Source organism: Littorina saxatilis, linkage group LG5, assembly GCF_037325665.1.
Source record: "Littorina saxatilis isolate snail1 linkage group LG5, US_GU_Lsax_2.0, whole genome shotgun sequence".
Lineage (NCBI taxonomy): Eukaryota > Metazoa > Mollusca > Gastropoda > Littorinimorpha > Littorinidae > Littorina > Littorina saxatilis.
In genome coordinates, this window is record NC_090249.1 from 61,162,759 (window position 1) to 61,183,980 (window position 21,222).

Sequence of the window (21,222 nt, forward strand, 5' to 3'; positions counted from 1 at the left end):
ACTCTCAGGTGCCAGGAGTTAGACAGTGGCTTGTTCATTACAATACTTGTTATACTCTCAGGTGCCAGGAGTTAGACAGTGGCTTGTTCATTACAATGCTTGTTATTCTCTCAGGAGTCAGGAGTTAGACAGTGGCTTGTTCATTACAATACTTGTTATACTCTCAGGTGCCAGGAGTTAGACAGTGGCTTGTTCATTACAATACTTGTTATCCTCTCAGGAGCCAGGAGTTAGACAGTGGCTTGTTCATTACAATACTTGTTATTCTCTCAGGAGCCAGGAGTTAGACAGTGGCTTGTTCATTACAATACTTGTTATTCTCTCAGGTGCCAGGAGTTAGACAGTGGCTTGTTCATTACAATACTTGTTATACTCTCAGGAGCCAGGAGTTAGACAGTGGCTTGTTCATTTCAATGCTTGTTATTCTCTCAGGTGCCAGGAGTTAGACAGTGGCTTGTTCATTTCAATGCTTGTCATCCTCTCAGGTGAGACTGGTGCCGCACAACTCTCACTGACTATACTGCACATGTGGTACGCACAACTCTCACTGACTATACTGCACATGTGGTACGCACAACTCTCACTGACTATATTACACATGTGGTACGCATTTAGACCGCTTACTTCCCTCTGTTTCTCAACGCTCACCTGGCACAGCCGCTCTGATGCACCCACTGCTCGATGAAGGGCAGGATATCCTTGCCGGTGACGGTGTAGATGATCTTGAGAAAGGAGCACGTTGAGATGAGCATGTTGCCCCACGTCCCTGACAGCAGTTTCTGCTGAGCCGCTGCTGAGCTCAGTGCGAGCAGCTTGTTGAGTACCTGAACCACAAACAGATGAAGATATACATGAGATGATCCTTGAGTAACAATACACCGAATTGAGCATGTTTTGTTCCTTATAGCAGTTTTTGCTGAGTAGTCTCCTATCTACAGACTGCACGGCTATAAACTAAGTGTCTAGTTTCTCTGCTGGTTGTAAGCAGACTACTCAGCAAAAACAGAGGGGTCAGATATGCCAAGCTTACGTGCTGGCTCAGTCTAAAAATAATCATCCTTTTGCTGCTGTGTATTGTGGGCTGCGCGGTCCAGTGGTAAAAGCAGCGCACCTTTTTCTTTTTACTCTGCAGCTGCTTACCCGTTGAAGTTTGTCATACAAATTATAGTAGATTTAACTGAAATTGTTCTGTCTCACCTGTAGCAGCAGCTCGGTGCCGATGCGAAGTTCCAGCATGCGAATGACCAGCAGCGACTTCTTCTCCATCATCTCCGCATAGCGCGGGGACACGGTGTGGGCGTTCTTCACCGAGAACGGCAGGTTGGATTCCCTGCGAGACGGGTCCAGCAGTATACCTCCCACCTGCTGCTCATAGTCGCTCACCTCTTTCACCAGCTGGTAAGAAAGTAGAGCAAAGCAATGCAAATTGTTAGCAAGACTTACTTCAACTTGCAAAATTTCACAGAAAGCGTGAACAGTTGTGAATACCTTTTGTCAATCTTTGATTTATTTTCTTAACTGTGTGTGTGTTTGTGTGTGTGTATGTGTATATGTGTTTGTATGTGTGTGTGTTTGTGCCTAGCTGTGTGTGTGTGTTTGTTTGTGTTTGTTTGTGTGTGTGTGTGTGTGTGTGTGTGTGTGTGTGTGTGTGTGTGTGTGTTTGTTTCTGTTTTAACTGTTAATTGCTCAAATTGCAAACTACTACTTTCAAGCTCAGAAATGGATTTGGCAGTTTTATCATTTTAGGTGTGCATCGCTACAAAATACTAGATTTTTTTTAATGTTTTGGCAGTCTTAATCAAATAGGTCAGAGCGCTATTTTAAGATCTGGCAAACAAAGGGACATAAGCGCTCTAAATGAATATAATTATAATAATAATAAATGAGCATTTATATAGCGCAACATCATAACTTTACAATTATGCTCTTTGCGCTTGACACATTTAAAATTAAAACACAGTGATACAAGCATTTACATCTACATTCATAGTCAACAACGCTTAATTAAAAGCATACACCATCACACATACATTACAAAAAATTCTTCCACTAACTAAGTAATAAAAACATGAATAAAATAGGTAGTGAAAACAAGGAAACACCAGCTGCATACCCTTAATCAAACAAAACATGTTATCAACAATGCTGAAAACAGTCCTAGATGTTTACATACATTATCACATTATCACTAAAACAACATGTAGCTTATTGATGGACTGAGAAAACAAAATCAGGGGTTGTATTTCTTGAAGAGGTGTGTTTTAAGTGCTCGTTTGAATGCTTGGGGTGACTGAGAGTGGCGGATGTGAAAGGGGAGAGAATTCCATTGTGTGGGTGCGCAGAAAGTGAAAGTGCGTTGTCCGTATGTTTTGGTTTTGGTGTGTGGAATGGTAAGGATGCGACAGTCAGAAGAGGCACGGAGTTGTCTTGCTGGAGAATAGACGGTGAGGAGTTCAGAGAAGTAAGCAGGAGACGAGCCAGAAAAGAAGTTAAAGCAGAGGGTGGACAGTTTGTAGTCAATGCGGGCTTGAATAGGTAACCAGTGCAGTGTGCGAAGAAGTGGTGTTGCGTGATCTCGTTTTCGTACTTTGAGAATGAGGCGTGCTGCCGAGTTTTGGACTTTTTGTAGTTTATGCAGGAGGTACAGAGGACAGCCAGAGAGAAAGTTGCAGTAGTCAAGTTTAGAAAGAACAAAGGCACAGACAAGAGTGTTAGTTGTTTGAGAGGAGAGTGTGTGGCGAATGGTGCTGATCTTACGAAGCTCAAAATAAGCTGCTCTACAGACTAAAGATATATGTTTGTTGAGGGTCATGTCAGATGAAAGGGTGAATCCAAGGTTTCTAGCTGATGGTGAGAAAAGAATGTCGGTGTTGCCTACTTGAACAGAAACAGGTTGGGGAGAGGGAAATGTAGTGTTCTTCTTTTTGCACAGTAGGACTTCAGTCTTATCATCAGTCAGTTTGTTATCGACCATCCAAGATTTAACATCAGTGATGCATGTCTGAATGGTCTGGATGGCGGAATGTGTCTCTGCAGGGGGACTGGGTTTATACAGCTGGGTGTCATCAGCAAAAGACTGATTTAAAACAGAATGGTTTTGGATCAGTGTGGCATTTGCAACAAGAGTAAGTGAAAGTTATGTTGAACCTGGCATTAGGATGAAAGTCGCTTGTTCATTACAATACTTGTTATACTCTCAGGTACCGAATAACTCTTACATACTCTTGTTGCATAATGTCCTTTGCTTACGTCCCTTTGTTTTTCAGATCTTAAAGTAGGACTCATTTAATTAAGATTATCAACAGGCACCACAAATGATAAAACTGCCATCGCTATCTGTTGGCAAGAAAGATATGAAATTCCTACCATTGCCACCATGTAGCGGTACTCGTTGTTGCCAAAGGTTCTCTTCTGGAACAAGCACGACAGGTAGCCAGCAATCCCCTTGGTCAGCCAGGCGTCACACCTGTGATGCAACACATGATCCGTTGCAATACATGATCCGTGACAATACTCCATCAAAATACTCCATGACAATACTAGATGAAAATACTAGATGAAAATACTCCATACAAATACTACGTGAAAATACTATGTGAAAATACTCCATCAAAATACTCCATGACAATACTAGATGAAAATACTGTGTGAAAATACTCCATGAAAATACTATGTGAAAATACTCCATAAAAATACTCCATGACAATATTCCAGCACATCGTACTTTGCTGTTGTAACAATAGGGCCCCATGGCTGAAATAAGGTGCAGTGAGACTATCCAATGAAATTCCCTGAATGTGTCTATCAGAATAGCAATATAGAGTGCTGTAGCTTCTTTTGTCTTTGGTTTGACAATCAAACAAAGATACAAAGAAACAAAGAAAGTATTGTACCATGACTGCATGGCGATGAAGCAGCCGAAGAACTGCTCTGCGACCAGGCGCGCCATGATTTTCCTGGTCACCAGCGTCTGGTCAATGATGCGCGCAGAGTGCAGCATGTTGGTGCTGAAAGAAGCAGTGATACATCAGTGGACTTTGCACACACACACACACACACACACACACACGCACACACAAACAAACATGCAATGATGCACCTAGAGTGGAACATGTTGGTGCTGAAAGAAGCAGTGATACATCAGTGGACTTTGCACACACACACACACACACACACACACACACACACACACACACACACACACACACACACACGCACACACAAACAAACACACACGCAATGATGCACCTAGAGCAGTTTGCATGTTGTATGGACAGTAAGGTGCTCACATGAACACACATCACACACATCCATGCATGCACAGGATCACACACACACAAACAGACACACACACACACACACACACACACACACACACACACACACACACACACACACACACACAAAGACAGACAGACACACACAAAGACAAACAGACACACACACACAATTCACTGATAGATGCTAAGTCTTATTGTGACAGTCAGCAGAAGTAGTTGTGGTATAAGGCGCAACACACAGATAGCACAAACAGACAATGTGAATTGAAAAACCAAACCAGCAACCACTCATTTTGACAACAAACTAAATGTTTTAATGGACTGAAAATAAAAAGTGGCCTCACCTGAGGATGCTCATGGTGGCGTAAGCAACACCGTCCACATAGCTCTCGTCCACAAACACCTGCTTGTAGCATCCATACGGGTAGCGGCTCGACATCAGCTCTTCGTAAAACTCAAACGACTGTTGAAAGTATCAACGGCAAGATAAGTTTCCATTGCCCTTATTACTTTATGATCACATAGCTGGGTCAGTTAGTTGGATGGTCATTATACTTTATGATCACATTGCTGGGTCAGTTAGTTGGATGGTCATTATACTTTATGATCACATAGCTGGGTCAGTTAGTTGGATGGTCATTATACTTTATGATCACATTGCTGGGTCAGTTAGTTGGATGGTCATTATACTTTATGATCACATTGCTGGGTCAGTTAGTTGGATGGTCATTATACTTTATGATCACATTGCTGGGTCAGTTAGTTGGATGGTCATTATACTTTATGATCACATAGCTGGGTCAGTTAGTTGGATGGTCATTATACTTTATGATCACATAGCTGGGTCAGTTAGTTGGATGGTCATTATACTTTATGATCACATAGCTGGGTCAGTTAGTTGGATGGTCATTATACTTTACACCGGTTGAAAACCTTTTTGATTTAGACAGGTTGACTTTAGGCTAATTCAATTGCCTTATAAAATCTGCTTTGCTGAACTCAAAAGGTTTGCAAGAGCATACCAGGAGACAGCTGCAGTCAGACCCTATAAAAAAAACAGCTGACCCTGACCTGTAGCCATTGTGCTATAAATAGCTCAGGGCCGGCAGACAAATCTGCACAGCAGCTACTGTGAAAGGGGGACTACTGCATCACCCTGTAACAAGTAATTATGATGATGATGATGATGATGATGATGATGATGATGATAAAAACGATGATGATGATGATAATAATGTTGATGATGATGAAAATGATGATGATGATGATGATAATGATGATGATGATGATGATGATGATGATGAAGAAGAATGCTCACCTGGTGCAGGTAGCTGGTGGTGTGTTTGAGGATGGAGGTGAGATGCGGCAGACAGAAGTGAGTCACTTCGTGCATGGTTGGGTCCACGTGAACTTCAAACGGTCTGCACACAACACACAACACAGACATGTATACATGCTGACATTAATGAAAACCCTCCTATAGTTTTGATATGTAGGACGTCTTCTGACCATCAATTTTCCTACCAAGCAAACAAAGCAAGGACATTCAGACATATACATATTTTCCATTCAGGATCCAACTGAACTTCTGTCTCCTGAGGCAAAGAACAACACTGAAACACAGCTCTGCAGCGCTCTACTTCTGCCCAGTACAAAATGTCTTCCACACTGACCCAACAGCCAGACCGATGTTAGGCGCGGCGGTGGGTGTGGAGAGAAAGTAGTGGTACGTCTTGGTCTTCATGTCAGCAGCGTAGATAGTGTCGATCAGGTCGCCGCAGGAGACGGCCGTCATGGAGGCGTCCACAGTGAACTCCAGCTTCCAGGTGCACGACTCCGAGTACGAGTCCAGGCACGGAAACCACAGCCTGCAAAAATAAAAAAAATAGATAGACTGTAAAAGTAACGTTTTGTTTTTGCCAATAATAAAACGCTCCAACAACCTACAATTCTTGTTTTTGTTATTTACAGCCTGCAAAGTTTTCTAAAGGTTAGACATTATGATGGCTTCTCTTTCCATTTCTCTTTCAATCATTCAGACCAAACTGTTCACTGACATACTAGCTACCAGAGGCCTATCATAATAGAAGCAGCTAAGTACTATTACCAGCAGCCGACACGCGATGATACACATGCCCTTTGACCTTTCCTTGGAAATATCCATTACTAAAAATAGAATACAGGATTGTGGGAAAGCTGTTCAATGGCACTCATGCACTATATTCGATTTTCAATACACGACTCAAAATCTTTGGGATAAATCAAAATTTAAAAAAATACAAGTATATAGAGTTAAGAAAACAAGAAAAAGTTGAAAACCGTTTGGAATGAAGCAAATAAATAAAATACAAGAATTACGAGTTAAAAAAAAAATTAAAATAAAATTGCCTTCGAAGCGAATAGAACCTGGGACCACAAAAGTAAGGACTAGCGCACAGTCAATCGTGGACTCTACCGACTGAGCTATTTTGTCGTAATGTAGTCGAGGGAGATTTTAACTTTAAATATTACACTTGAGTTCTCGAGCGTGGCGACGACTCAGTGACTCGAGTTCCCAAGTCTCTCCGTTCGTATTTGTGTACTGTTCTCTATATCTCACTGTTCGGGGCTAGTTCAGTAACTGACCCTACGCTCCCGGTCACTTCGTATAAGTTTGGAAAGCAATATCAAGTAGCGATAATTTCAAGCGAGACCGACATTGTTGATACGAAATGCATTGACCAATCGCCGAAAGGCGCATGAAAGGATTTCCCAAAATCCTCTATTCTCAATGACATACTAAGGAGTTAGTTCGGGAGAACGACGATCTATGGACGGTTTATCATATAAAGGGAAGCAAGTGGTTAAAAACGGGCGTCGATAGAGCCAATGAACAATATTATCTACTTGTAGTATTTCATCCACTTGTGTAGCTACTCATTTGTGACGCTTTGCTCTAAACTCTATTTGAAATTAGAGGAAAGTTCTCGGTCATTGTCAGTGTTGTTCCCAGGCAGGTCATTTACTCATATTTTTTTGATCCGACGCATTGCTCAACCCCAGGTCCGACAGTTTGGGCAAATGGGATGTCTTTCGTCAAAACAAATTGTGCGGCCAGGATATTTTCACCGATTTAAGTTTGTTTGTTTGTTTGCTTAACGCCCAGTCGACCACGAAGGGCCATATCAGGGCGGTGCTGCTTTGACATTTAACGTGCGCCACACACAAGACAGAAGTCGCAGCACAGGCTTCATGTCTCACCCAGTCACATTATTCTGACACCGGACCAACCAGTCCTAGCACTAACCCCATAATGCCAGACGCCAGGCGGAGCAGCCACTAGATTGCCAATTTTAAAGTCTTAGGTATGACCCGGCCGGGGTTCGAACCCACGACCTCCCGATCACGGGGCGGACGCCTTACCACTAGGCCAACCGACCGATTTAAGTGACCTATGGTCTTCTGTGTCTGGGAACAACACTGCATTGTTTGGGCCGACTGTGTGTGTGATGCTGCATTGAAACTCTCATGAAAATATTACCTGGAAGAGTTTTCCTTGCCAATGGTGAACATGTGAGCGCTCCTCTCAGCCAGCGTGCCCTCCATGTCAGGCAGAACAAAGTGCACGCCGCCCTGTGGATTCTCCAGGGAAAATTCTATCGTCATTCGGAATGGACGCAGCTCTGCACAAACATATCACAGTGTTGTTTTAGTTTCACAAGTAGTCTTTTCGCCCAGTGCACGCTTGCACACCCACACACATGCGCACAGGACTTAAAAGTGCACGCCGCCCTGTGGATTCTCCAGGGAAAACTCTATCGTCATTCGGAATGGACGCAGCTCTGCACAAACATATCACAGTGTTGTTTTAGTTTCACAAGTAGTCTTTTCACCCAGTGCACGCTTGCACACCCACACACGTGCGCACGAATGCGCATAGGACTTAAAAGTGCACGCCGCCCTGTGGATTCTCCAGTGAAAACTCTATCGTCTTTCAGAATGGACGCAGATCTGCACAAACATATCACAGTGGTTTTTTTTTTTTTTTTTTTTTTTCTTTTCTTCTTCTCTTTTTTTCTTTTTCTCTCTTCTTTTTCTTTCTTTTTTTCTTTGAACCTCAGTTACAATATGACTCGCTACGAGTATGATACTGTGAGCGAAGCTGAACAGTTTAAACGTAAACAGAATGGGTTATAAATAATAATAATATCATTCTTTCGTTTAACATGGACAATCTTCGAAAATGTACAATATTTTCAATCAATTATAATTTAGCTATAATTCTCTCCGTCAACTGGCATTTGCACACTTTCTCTCTTTCTCTATCCTCTCTCCCCATCCTCTCTCTCCCTCCCCTCCCCTCTCTCCCTCTCTCTATCTTTAATCGACCTCTCTCTCTCTCTCCCCCTCTCCCCTTCCCTGTCTCTCTCACCCTCCCTGCCACTCTCTCTCTCTCTGATACTGTGAGCGATGCTGAACAGTTTAAACATAAACCCTACCATTCTCTCTCTCTCTCTCTGATACTGTGAGCTATGCTGAACAGTTTAAACATAAACAGATAGGGTTATAAATAGCAATAATATCATTCTTTCGTTTAACATGGACAATCTTCGAAAATCTCTCTTTCTCGCTCACTCTCTCCCACCCCTCCCTCCGCTCTTTCTCTACCTCTCTCTCTCTCGCACCCTCCCCTTGCCCCCTCTCTCTCTCTCTCTTCCTCCCTCAATCTCTCTCTCTCTCTCCCTCTCTCTCTCTCTCCCTCTCCCTCTCTCTCTCTCCCTCCCTGACTCTCCCTTCCTCACTCTCTCTCTCTCTATTACCATGCTTGTGTTTAAATGAATTAATAATAATGATATATTTTGCTGTTCGTCATAATTGTTTTCATCATTGGTTCACCTTAGTTAATACATTGACATTTGCAACGAGTCATTTACAATAGCATGATAGTACTGGGTTTCTCAGTCAAAAAGCCGAATGGAGAGCTCTCTTTCAAATATACAATTTGGGTCAAAGCCTTCTCCGTATTTGTATATACTTATTGACATTTTTGCAACAAGCAGAATAAAGTTAATATTTCTTATAGTTTGGTCCTGTTGCTTGTTCGGTTGGAAACCAAATAAAACGTCAGTGTTGTTTTAGTTTCACAAGTAGTCTTTTCACCCAGTGCACGCTTGCACACCCACACACATGCGCATAGGACTTAAAAGTGCACGCCGCCCTGTGGATTCTCCAGTGAAAACTCTATCGTCTTTCGGAAGGGACGCAGCTCTGCACATTTCACCATGTTGTTTCATTATCACAAGCAGACCTTTCACCCGGTGCACACATGCACACCCACACAATTGCGCATGAACGAGCATAGGAGTTTCAAGTGCAATGCACATAAATTCAATAAATAAGTAGAGATTACAGGCGGAGTCTTTGTGGATATCAAATATAATGGTCAAAGTTAGCGGATCATGAAAACTGCAAGCTTCAGCTTGCTTTTTCATGACAGCGAACTTTTTTTTTGAATATCCAGAGAGACTCGGCAGGTATCCTCTACTTATTTATTAGATTTATGTGCATTGTGCTTGAGTTTTTTTTAAATATCCGGTATCCATGCACACTTGGTCTTGTGATTGCTCTTTAACACAAGCACTACACCTGCTGTCATTTCAAGTGATCAACGGCAGGCCGCTCGCTTTAGGCACGATTTGCAAAGACTAATAGAAAGATATTTTCATACAATGGGTCAGTGCTTTCTTGGTCACAGGGAATTGGTGAAGTCTACATGAAAAAATTGCAGTGCGCTCAGTTTCATAAGTCCACAGATTGACTAAGTGTATTCATTGCGATTGAAGCGACTTGTGTTTTGTTGTCTCACCTCTGATGAGAGGTCCAGTCTGTGGTGGCAGGTCGATGGTCATCTCTCCGTTGCTGAGGTCAGGGTTCACCGACGACATGGTGTTCAGGTGGCAGCTCTGGTAGAAGTCCAGATTGCGTCTGCATCAAAAACACACCACTGATCAAATCAAACTACAGCGCAAACAGGTGGCAAAAACACACCGAACAACACAAAACACAGAAAAGAAGACACAGGCAATAAGGTCCATACAATTACATGGGTGGGAATGAAAAATGTCAAGAATCCTGAACCGAACCCCCCCCCCCCCCCCCCCAAAAAAAAGAGAGAGAGAAATAAAAAGGCCATAATTGAATCCGGATTTCCTGCATATACCGGAAGAATCCCATCCATGCAACTATCTTTATTTGTTTCCGATAACATGGACACAAATATTAGGGTTGGTAGGTCAGCTCATTTTTCTTATAATTATTGTTTTACAGTGGTCGCCGCTTATAAAAAACGCGGTTAATAAAAAACAGCCGTTTTTTAAATACAGTCTGGTCCGGTCCGGATTTACCACTATATAACCTATGTAAAATTCTGCCGGTTATTAAATACAGGGGCCGTTTAATAAAAACACTTTTTGTTAATTTTCTCTCTGCTCAGAGGGTTAGTAGTCGCCTTCTGGTCGTGAATTCTTGTCAGTAAACCGTTAGATGACAACTTAAGACACTTCAGCGTTTGTGTTAACAGTGATCACACCCTTGTAAACCGTCAGATGACAACTCACACCCTTGTCAGTAAACCGTCAGATGACAATTCAACACTGTCTGGTCTTTCTTCTTACTGGATAAGCAGTGAAACTGAAAATGGCTTCAACTTCAGCTTTTGCTTCAAAGAAAAGAAAAAGAATGGATCTGACATCCAAAGACAAAGTTGACTTGCTTGATCGCTACCGAAAGCTGAATGCAAGAAGTATGAGGGAGGGCGCTGAAATGTTGGGTGTGTCGGCGTCATTTCTGTGCCAGACACTAGTGCTGCTGTTGACGACGGCGATGGCCCCAACGAGGAAGAGGACGACGATGAAGAAGAAGAAGTCCCCACCCCTACCAATTCTCAGATGAGACAAGCGCTGCAAGTCCTCACAATGGGACTTGAGAGGAGGGGTTTGAACACGCTGCCAAGTTTGACACTATGGGAGGGGAGATCCCTGACACTATGGGAGGGGAGATCCCTGACACTATGGGAGGGGAGATCCCTGACACTATGGGAGGGGAGATCCCTGACACTATGGGAGGGGAGATCCCTGACACTATGGGAGGGGAGATCCCTGACACTATGGGAGGGGAGATCCCTGACACTATGGGAGGGGAGATCCATGACACTATGGGAGGGGAGATCCCTGACACTATGGGAGGGGAGATCCCTGACACTATGGGAGGGGAGATCCCTGACACTATGGGAGGGGAGATCCCTGACACTATGGGAGGGGAGATCCGTGACACTATGGGAGGGGAGATCCCTGACACTATGGGAGGGGAGATCCCTGACACTATGGGAGGGGAGATCCCTGACACTATGGGAGGGGAGATCCGTGACACTATGGGAGGGGAGATCCCTGACACTATGGGAGGGGAGATCCGTGACACTATGGGAGGGGAGATCCCTGACACTATGGGAGGGGAGATCCCTGACACTGTGGGAGGGGAGATCCGTGACACTATGGGAGGGGAGATCCCTGACACTATGGGAGGGGAGATCCCTGACACTATGGGAGGGAAGATCCCTGACACTATGGGAGGGGAGATCCCTGACACTATGGGAGGGGAGATCCCTGACACTATGGGAGGGGAGATCCCTGACACTATGGGAGGGGAGATCCCTGACACTATGGGAGGGGAGATCCCTGACACTATGGGAGGGGAGATCCCTGACACTATGGGAGGGGAGATCCCTGACACTATGGGAGGGGAGATCCCTGACACTATGGGAGGGGAGATCCGTGACACTATGGGAGGGGAGATCCCTGACACTATGGGAGGGGAGATCCCTGACACTATGGGAGGGGAGATCCCTGACACTATGGGAGGGGAGATCCCTGACACTATGGGAGGGGAGATCCCTGACACTATGGGAGGGGAGATCCCTGACACTATGGGAGGGGAGATCCCCGACACTATGGGAGGGGAGATCCCTGACACTATGGCAGACCTGTTTACCCCCCCAAATGAAAATCAGGAATGCAACTGGTACTTTTCCGTAATTTGAGGCATCTTTGAGTAATCTTTTTTATCAACCATAAACCAGCTCGAAAACGATTAAACGAAACGTTAATTCGCGCGCTACCATGCAAAACAAGTACAAAATTGATAACCATGTTTAACAGTATTGTACTACACACACAGAAGCTCGATCACACACACCACAAACACACAACACAAGACACCTGATATATATGCAAGTTAACAAAGACAAGTTTACTTTATCTAAAAAAAAAAAACAACAGTATTCAGGGGCGGAGCAAGAGGGCTAGAGTGGGGGGGGGGGGGGGGGTACAACCTGGGGTCCGGGGGTTGGGGGGTCTGGCTGACGAATTTTAGCTATTTTATTAACAATTTGTGGCTTATCCTTGATTTTAAACATGATAAACTGGTGTCAGCAGCCACTCGTTATTTCTTTTAAAGTTAGTATTAAATAATGGCTATTTATCTTCATTGATATCTGCTCCGGACAACAACAAACATTTCACACACAGAAAATGTTTTTGTTTGTTTTTTCCACAGACTGAATTTTTCTGTTTTTTGTTGCTTTTTTGACAGCAAGGGGGGGGGGGGGGTCCGGAACCCCTGTAACATTCCCCCCCCCCACCCCCCTACTCCGCCCTTAGACTATTTACAGTCAAGATGCATGTGAACAAAACCACCTTACATTCTGTCACATCAGACATCCTGCATTAAAACCAGTCATAATAACTCGATCTCTCCAGAAGCTACCTTTAATTATAGAGGACCGATTCGTTTATTTCATTTAAACATTTTGTTGTAAGTTTTTCGATTCAAAGAACTGTGATCTTTGCTATATTGGAGAAATATTAATGGAGATCAGTTTTAGACTCAGAAAGACTTGAATTTCGGCAACAGCACAAGTCACTGATGAGCGCCACCATAGACCTACATCTATGTCTCTGGTGTGACTGACCGTAGTGAGAGATCGGTTCGCAGGTCTGGGAGACTGATTCTGTGGAAGTAGAGACCTAGGTCAAATAAACTCGATGCGAAGCAGGCTTATGTTTTGCCAAACATAATTTCGTGTTTTTGTTTGTTTCCATGTTCATTTGTGTACTGCATTTTGTTAAAACTAATGCTGCGTCTAACCTCGGGACACGTGCCGCGACGTGACTCTAGCTTTGTTGTTGCACTGATCTCAAGTCGATCACCAAAATGAATGTGGTTCGCTCTTCTTAAACTTCACCAGACACCGCCACTTGACTTAATAGTTTTGCCGATATTTCTGTACAACTTTCGCTTTTTTGGTTGGCATTTCGTCCCCACAGAGATCGGACCAATGTCGATCTCAAAACCGCGGAATCCGACAAATAACTTGCTGTGCACATGCGCAGAAAAGGCTGTTTCGGTCAGTCTTGAAATCACAGTCCTGGTGACTACCACAATTTCGACTTCGAATTTTCACGCAGGAAAAAGGTTCTCTCGACCGCAATTTCCGGAATTTTCGGTAGATTTCCGTAATACTGGAATTTAGACCCCAAATCCGTAATAATTCCGGACAATCCGGGAGGGTAAACAGGTCTGCTATGGGAGGGGAGATCCCTGACACTATGGGAGGGGAGATCCCTGACACTATGGGAGGGGAGATCCCTGACACTATGGGAGGGGAGATCCCTGACACTATGGGAGGGGAGATCCCTGACACTATGGGAGGGGAGATCCCTGACATTTTGCGCAAACAGCCCATGGATCAGATGACCATAGAACAATGCCTCGGCAAACTGTGATGTGCGATACATATTCTGAATCGTTTTTATTTGTCATTAAAATGCTTTTGGTAAAGTTTCAAAACGGTTGTACGGTGTAATCAGTTTAGCTTGTATGCGTGCATCGGTCTTCTTACCTTTCGTTACTGATGGACATGTTCAACACATGTTCAACACGCAGCCGTTTATTAAAAACACTTTTGTTCGGTCCCAAGGTGTTTTTTATAAGCGGCGACTACTGTACTATTGAAGTTTGATTTTCTATTTACACAGTCACATATGTCTGCACATTAGTTGACCGAGAAAAATCTCCACCGATAACCAACCACACGCAGCAAGGACTTGTACACACAGCCTTCCGCATGGAAGGTTGGTGTCGTATCCATTAGGCCACTGCACCCATCATACTGATGTGACATGGAGACTATTGCATCACCCTTCACAGCAGGCTCTGCAGTTGTTGGCCGTTGAGAACGTGAGCTATTTATTTATAATTATAGCTTGACGTTTCTTATACGTTGCTCACACCTGTGAATTCTAGAGTTCTCTTTGTGATGAGGTCTGGCTGCTGTGTCTGTGTCTATGTGTGTGTGTGTGTGTGTGTGTGTGTGTGTGTGTGTGTGTGTGGAGGCAACACCTGTGAATTGTATAGTTCTCTTTGTGATGGGATCTGGCTGCTACTGTTTCCTTGAATGTTCTTGGTTGCCTTTGTTTACCCATAACAATTTTTATAGGGCTAAGAAATTAGCTCTAAAATTCTCAATCCTGTTTGATTGGACTTCGCCTCTAAATGTGATTGTTGTGTTCCGATACTGACACAAACAAAAAAGAGAGGGGGAAAAAACAGAAAAGAAAGACAACACTCACTGTTTCCCGTCCCCCTGGCATATCTCCAGTGTGGGGTCGTTGTACTGGAAGTCTGCCTCCCACTGTTCGTTGATCATCACTGTGTAGATCACTGAGGTGCAAGTCAAGGAAAACAACCACACTAACTTCTTCTTCTTCTGCGTCCATGGGATGAAATTCCCACATACACTCGTGTTTTTTGCAGAAGTGGGATTTTACGCATATGACTTTTTACCCTGCCATTTAGGCAGCCTTTCGGGGGGATGCATGCTTGGTATTTAAGTTTTTCTATAGTATAACACACCAAACTCTGACATAGATTACAGGATCTTTTTCGCGTGCACTTGGTCTTGTGCTTGCGTGTACACATGAAGAAAGATAAGGCACTAGCAGGATTGCACATACGTTAACCTGGGATATCGGACAAATCTCCACCCTTAAAACCCACCAGGCGTGACCGGGATTCGAACCAACAACAATAACATAACAATAACGCGCATGCACACACACACTATCACTGTCAGTTCCGTGATACTGATAGTTCAGACAACCTCCATTTTCCATTACAACAAAATTGTTACACTGAAAGAAACTTGTGTATCTTGGAAAAAAGGATACTGCACTGTTTGCTGTTGATTTTGATCTGGCGCAGGTCAACTCTTAGTGGATGAATAGTTAACTCCACATAACCCTGAAATGATAAACACAAATAGATAAATGACAGTTGAAACCCCTTTCATTAAATTAAAGAGCCCAATGCCCTTTTTGTTGGCCTTGCCTTTTTAGATTTACTTTCCATAAACTCTGTAAATGTGCCTCCATTTTAGAAATAGGATTCCCGTACAAGACTGTCAGTGTCAGAGAGCCTGCAGTGATGCATACATTTTTTAATTCTAATTTTACCATTATCAGGCAGTATTATCAAAATTCCTATTGTTCATTATCACCTGTGTAAGAAAGGAACACACTTTCAAAAGGAATGTGGAAGTAACAAAATTTTCACTTGAGCTGCCTTACAGGTCAGTAGCTTTTTGAAATACACTAGCCCACATAAATGTCCTCCAGCCCACTACTGTTTCAATATATATTTTCCCCTTGTCTGAAAATGACAGCCTCTCTCTAAATATATGTACATTGACACATTCAATGCTTAGTACAAATTGTCAATACAATTAATATAATATTAATCTATTATTGTATACCATCAGTATCAACTATCATGATTAAATTTACAATTAAACAACACTGTGTCAACAGCCATTCAAATCTCCAAAGCCTACTGAGCAAATGTTTTATTTCTCTCATAATTCTTTGACTTTGTATTTCTGTCCACTAAAATTATAATATAAAGACCATGAGGTCAACATATTTATACATCATGTTTGGTTTTGTCAAACATTACAATGATAACGTTTCTTGCTTCTTCTTTTCTAAATTCTGTTACTAACTTACTTACCACCATATACTTTCTTTCAAAGTTGATGGCCTTTATGCAGAGCGTCTGGTGGGCTGCAATTAGAAATAACAAAACTTAAAAATGAAAACATGTGGATTTTTGTTTGTTTTGTTAATGTAGCCTAATTGTAAGAGTAACTCACTAATTTGAGTGAATAACACATTAATACTGGTCAGTAAATTAATTACATTCACAGCACAACAGCCATTAAAATATGAGCTTTTTGAAATTATTTTAACGGCAAGGCTCTATAAAAAAATATGTTCCTAATTTAGTCTGTGATTGTCCTATTTGGAGACTGTCAGTGTCACCTTTTCGTGCAAATTCCCATAAAAAGGCATAATGATAGAAAAGTAATGGAATATAATTTACACATTTTGTAAGAGAGTTCCTGAGGGAAGAAAATAAAAGAAAGAAAAAGAAACAGAGAGAGCCAGAGAGAAAGAGAGGGAGGGGGGGGGTTGTGGGACGGTGGGATTGACGGTTTCGATAGTCTTGGCTTCAGCTCTGAAGACTGAAGCTCCACAGAGAATCAAGGAGCATGTAGTGATGTATGTCAAGTGATTTTGCTCAGATTAAAGTGTTACCAAGTTTGAACTGCCGCAACAGCTCCACTTTAGGGTCTTTCTTCATTCTGGCAGTATGCATTGGGAATTTTCGTTGACAATTCGACTGCGATTGTCAATTTACACATTCAAAGAGGCGCCCGGAATTGTTTCTTCTGCCATCTTGCATGGGATACTCCAAAACATACGGAGTTGTTCTTAGCCGCAACATCGTATATATGTAATATGATTAAACAATACAAAAACCTCATTACAATTAAACATTAATTATGAGTTTGCCAAATCGGAAAGGAAAATATATTTTTCCATTGGAAATGTCATTTTTAGTTTACGAACCTTACTTTGATGCAGCTTTGTGTGTAGACTTGACGTCATGATCAACATGGAGAACTGACACCTCACCAGGCTCCTGAGAATCAAGCATTGAACGAAATTGTTGCCATATTTTATATTAAAACACGACTGGTTGAGCTCGACAAGTGACGAAATGGCTAGCCCACGAACCAGAAGGGTTTTAAAGGACCTGAAAGTGAAAGATGAGAACAGTGTGAGTATTTCTTCGCGCTTTCTTTTTAGGCGTGTTTCCCAAGGAATCTGGTACTTGTGGTCAAAAGAAGGCATTTAAACGCAAAGTCAATGGTAATTTGTTGTTGGTTAATGAAATGACTGATTTCAGAATGTGATGAGACCTTCACGATCCAAATGTGCTGAAAAAGGGTGTTCTTCTGGTTACCACTCTCGGCTCTCACTCATTCAAGTCAGAAGTCAGATGTTGAACAGTATCACTCTTCGTTTGTTCATTTACTAGATTTAGCACGTTAGCTGTCTGTTTCTCACACTTGAAGTCCGTTTCAGTTATATTTGACATTGTGTATGTGTGTGTGTGTGTGTCTGTCACTGTGTTCGTGTGTGTGTCACTGTGTGTGACAATGTGTTTGTGTGCATGCTTATGTGTGTGTGTCACTGTGTGTGACAGTGTGTACATGTGTGTGTCACTGTGTGTGACAATGGGTTTGTGTGCGTGGGTACGTGTATGACAGAGTGTTCTGTGTGCGTGGGTACGTGTGTGTGTCACTGTGCGTGACAGTGTGTTTGTGTGCGTGGGTATGTGTGTGTGTCACTGTGTGTGTTCCAGTTGTGTCCTTTCTAAATAACGTGCCAGCAGTTTCAATGTAGACTAGCAGGGAAATCTTTACTTTGAGAATCAGAGCGGCAGTTAATCTTCTGTAGCATTTTTTTATGCCTAGAAGCATATTTGACAAATTAAAATTCAATTAATTGTGTGTTTGCTCTATTTGCAGAATTGTTTTGAGTGTGGGGTTCACAACCCCCAGTGGGTGAGTGTCACTTATGGCATCTGGATCTGTCTGGAATGTTCCGGAAAGCACAGGGGACTTGGTGTACACCTGAGGTTTGTGGATTTCAGAATTTGGCTGTGTTGAAGTTTTAAGTGCTCATTGTGCTAACAACAGGCTACACATGTTAAAAAACCAAGACATCCAGTTTTCATTTGTGTGCCTAATGAATGAATGAATGTGCTTTATTTATAAGAAGGCGCCCTTTCCTAGACAGCAAAATAGTGTGCAGGTTTTAATTTAACCACAGTTATTTATTTCAAATGTGATTGCCGCTGGATGTTTATATGTAGATGTATGCTGAGATAGAAAATAGTCTTTAAGTAAGGGAATTCTTTAATCCATCTGCTGCCAGAAAATGTTTGTTGTTTCACCAGGGGATGGTGGTTGGTTCCCCCATCAAACCTTGAATCTTCCGCTCCACTTATTTTGCTAACATCATTTATTTGTCTGTTACAGCTTTGTGCGCTCAGTGTCAATGGACAAATGGAAAGACTTAGAGTTGGAGAAAATGAAAGCGGGCGGCAACCGTCGCGCCAAGCAGTTTTTCAACTCCCAGCCAGACTACCATGAGGGGATGAGCCTTCAGGAAAAATACAACAGTAAAGCTGCTGCCCTCTATAGGGACAAGGTAGGACATGAGCAGGATTGCCTCCAACTGAACGCCTTGCTACATCTAAAGACACAAACAGAGGGAGAGAGAGAATTGACCTGTTTCAAGGTGTCTGTGGGGTCAAGTCTTGGTTGAATTTTGTTTTTTTTAAAATAATTTTCGTGAACATTTTTGAAGCTATATCTTTGAAACTTCACATGCTTCCAGGGTTTGATAACTTTTGGGCATGACTTAAGTCTGACTGATCCTAGTCTTGTTTTAAGATCACTGTAGGGTCAAGTTTGGATTAAAAAGTAGAAAACTGTTTTTTTGTGTGCCAAAGTCTATGGAGCTAGGGCAACACTTAACAGATATTCTGTTTCTCATTCATATTACTTATGACGAAGGTGGGTCGTATGGGCATTTGCTTTTCTTGTTGTATAGGGCAATTAGTGTCAGTACAGTTTAATTATTTTCAGATCATTTTAAAACTTTAAGCCATCTATACATCTTTACTCATCTGTGTTCTTCACTGTAATTTTCCTGTGTTTCAGATTTCCACAGAAGCAGAGGGCAAGTCGTGGAGTATAGAAACATCGTCAGCTAGGAACTACGTTGGGTACCAGCCACGTCTCACAGCCTCCAGCTCATCGCCTCGCTTGGCGACATCCGGCCACGGGTCTGGCGGTATGCAACACAGCGTCAGTGCCAAGGACCTGGGAGAGCACAACTCTGGTTACCAAGGATCTGAACCGCTCTCCAAGTCAGTAGTCTTTTTGTTTATATATATATGGGAGACTAGAATGAATACACGCTTCGCCGGGAAGAAGTAGAGCCGAATACCGTGAAAAAGTAGAGGAATACCTGGCTTCGCCGGGATGAAAGCGTTGTGGACAGTGACCTTCTAAAAATAGTAACGGGAATATCCGGCTTCGCCGGGATGAAAGCGTTGTGGACAGTGACCTTCTAAAAATAGTAACGGGAATATGGATTGACGCCACACGAATGAAGGGAGATAAACGCAAAACACTGGAGGAAGGGAGATAATCACGGCTGAAAACACTGGAGAAGATAAGGAAGAGTTACTGGTAGTGGATCCAGAAAAAAACAAAAAAATCGGTTCAGCACAAAAAACAAAATCGGTTCAGCGCTGCGCGCTGAGAGCACGTGTTGAAATATCTCATCGATGAGGTTGTGTCCGGGGTCTCTCTGAATAAGCCCACCAAATTTGAAGCAGATCCATCGAGAACTTTGGCCGTGCATCGCGCACAGACACACAGACAGACACACGCACAGACACACGGACACTAGTCGTATATATATAGATAGATGTATATAGCGCTTGACGTTTTCTAAGCGCTTTACATATTAATTTCTGCCGTGTGAGATGGAATTTTTTACACAATATATCACGCATTCACATCGGCCAGTAAATCTCAAGCCATTACGGCGAATATTTACTTTTCAAGGCCTATTATTCCAAGTCACGCGGGTATTTGGTGGACTTTTTTTTTTTATCTATGCCTATACAATTTTGCCAAGAAAGACCCTTTTGTCAATCGTGGGATCTTTAACGTGCACACCCCAATGTAGTGTTTACATGTTATTATATTAAGTTATTTGTATTTTTGAGCAAAATATCACATTTTACACATTTGAAGACAGTCAGTGTTCTGGAAGATAGCATTTTCAGAATACCTTTTATTTATTTAAGATTGAACGCACACACACATGCAGAAAGAGAGAGAGAGAGGATCTGCAGCCACCTAAATATGAGATTTAGTAGGCCTCTGATGTCACATGGCTCAAAGAAGAGAAATCCCGTGTTCAGTCGATACATTGTGATTTAAAGCGAGAGTCTGAGAAAAAAATCTCATGATAATGTTGAAATTAACTTTCAAAAATGTAAGTTTACAGTCAAATTGATGAGTATTTACATGACAGAAACAGTGATAAAGTTGAAAGAAAGCAAACAATGCTAATCAGCAGATTTCTCAGTCCAGTGTCTGATCTAAGGGAAGTAACCGCATCCAGGAGACCAACAGAGTTGCAGATTGACGTTCTGAGCAGAGTAGCCTACCTGTATTTAGGAACTAGTGACACATCAAACTCCATGTTTGTTGTCATTGATTACACAATTCCTAAAGTTTGATTATATTGATTAGTGAAGTATTTGTTGAGAACAAATTTACATTCCAAACATTTTTCTTGGCATGGAGAAGTATCCAGATAGTTTTGAAGATTGGTGTGAAACAAGAATGTAGAGATACTAATTTCAAAATGAAAGAGAAAGAGTTGTGTTTACATACACAAAATTCCAGTTAAGGGGG

At 42.4% G+C, this 21,222-nt stretch overlaps 2 protein-coding genes across 3 annotated transcripts in view; one reads left to right on the forward strand and one right to left on the reverse strand.

Moving 5' to 3' along the window:
- The window catches only part of LOC138967632 (transcription initiation factor TFIID subunit 2-like), a 38,192-nt gene extending 21,081 nt beyond the window's left edge, over positions 1 to 17,111 (reverse strand). Inside the window, exons 1-13 of the mRNA XM_070340234.1 lie at positions 16,967 to 17,111; positions 16,380 to 16,432; positions 15,542 to 15,614; positions 14,945 to 15,035; positions 10,126 to 10,244; positions 7,801 to 7,942; positions 5,954 to 6,148; positions 5,599 to 5,701; positions 4,625 to 4,743; positions 3,894 to 4,007; positions 3,367 to 3,466; positions 1,198 to 1,395; positions 649 to 824 (exon numbers count right to left, since the gene is read on the reverse strand). Of these exons, the coding sequence (XP_070196335.1) occupies positions 649 to 824; positions 1,198 to 1,395; positions 3,367 to 3,466; positions 3,894 to 4,007; positions 4,625 to 4,743; positions 5,599 to 5,701; positions 5,954 to 6,148; positions 7,801 to 7,942; positions 10,126 to 10,244; positions 14,945 to 15,035; positions 15,542 to 15,614; positions 16,380 to 16,432; positions 16,967 to 17,027 (1,544 nt within the window). The 5' untranslated portion in view covers positions 17,028 to 17,111. The remainder of the gene's footprint in view (positions 1 to 648; positions 825 to 1,197; positions 1,396 to 3,366; positions 3,467 to 3,893; positions 4,008 to 4,624; positions 4,744 to 5,598; positions 5,702 to 5,953; positions 6,149 to 7,800; positions 7,943 to 10,125; positions 10,245 to 14,944; positions 15,036 to 15,541; positions 15,615 to 16,379; positions 16,433 to 16,966) is intronic.
- Positions 17,112 to 17,315: 204 nt separating this feature from the next.
- Positions 17,316 to 21,222, forward strand: part of LOC138967633 (ADP-ribosylation factor GTPase-activating protein 1-like) — a 61,334-nt gene continuing 57,427 nt past the window's right edge. For both annotated transcript variants that reach the window (XM_070340235.1, XM_070340236.1), the window contains exons 1-4: positions 17,316 to 17,492; positions 18,247 to 18,356; positions 18,760 to 18,931; positions 19,447 to 19,655. In XM_070340235.1, coding sequence (XP_070196336.1) covers positions 17,433 to 17,492; positions 18,247 to 18,356; positions 18,760 to 18,931; positions 19,447 to 19,655 — 551 coding nt within the window. In that variant the 5' untranslated portion in view covers positions 17,316 to 17,432. The remainder of the gene's footprint in view (positions 17,493 to 18,246; positions 18,357 to 18,759; positions 18,932 to 19,446; positions 19,656 to 21,222) is intronic.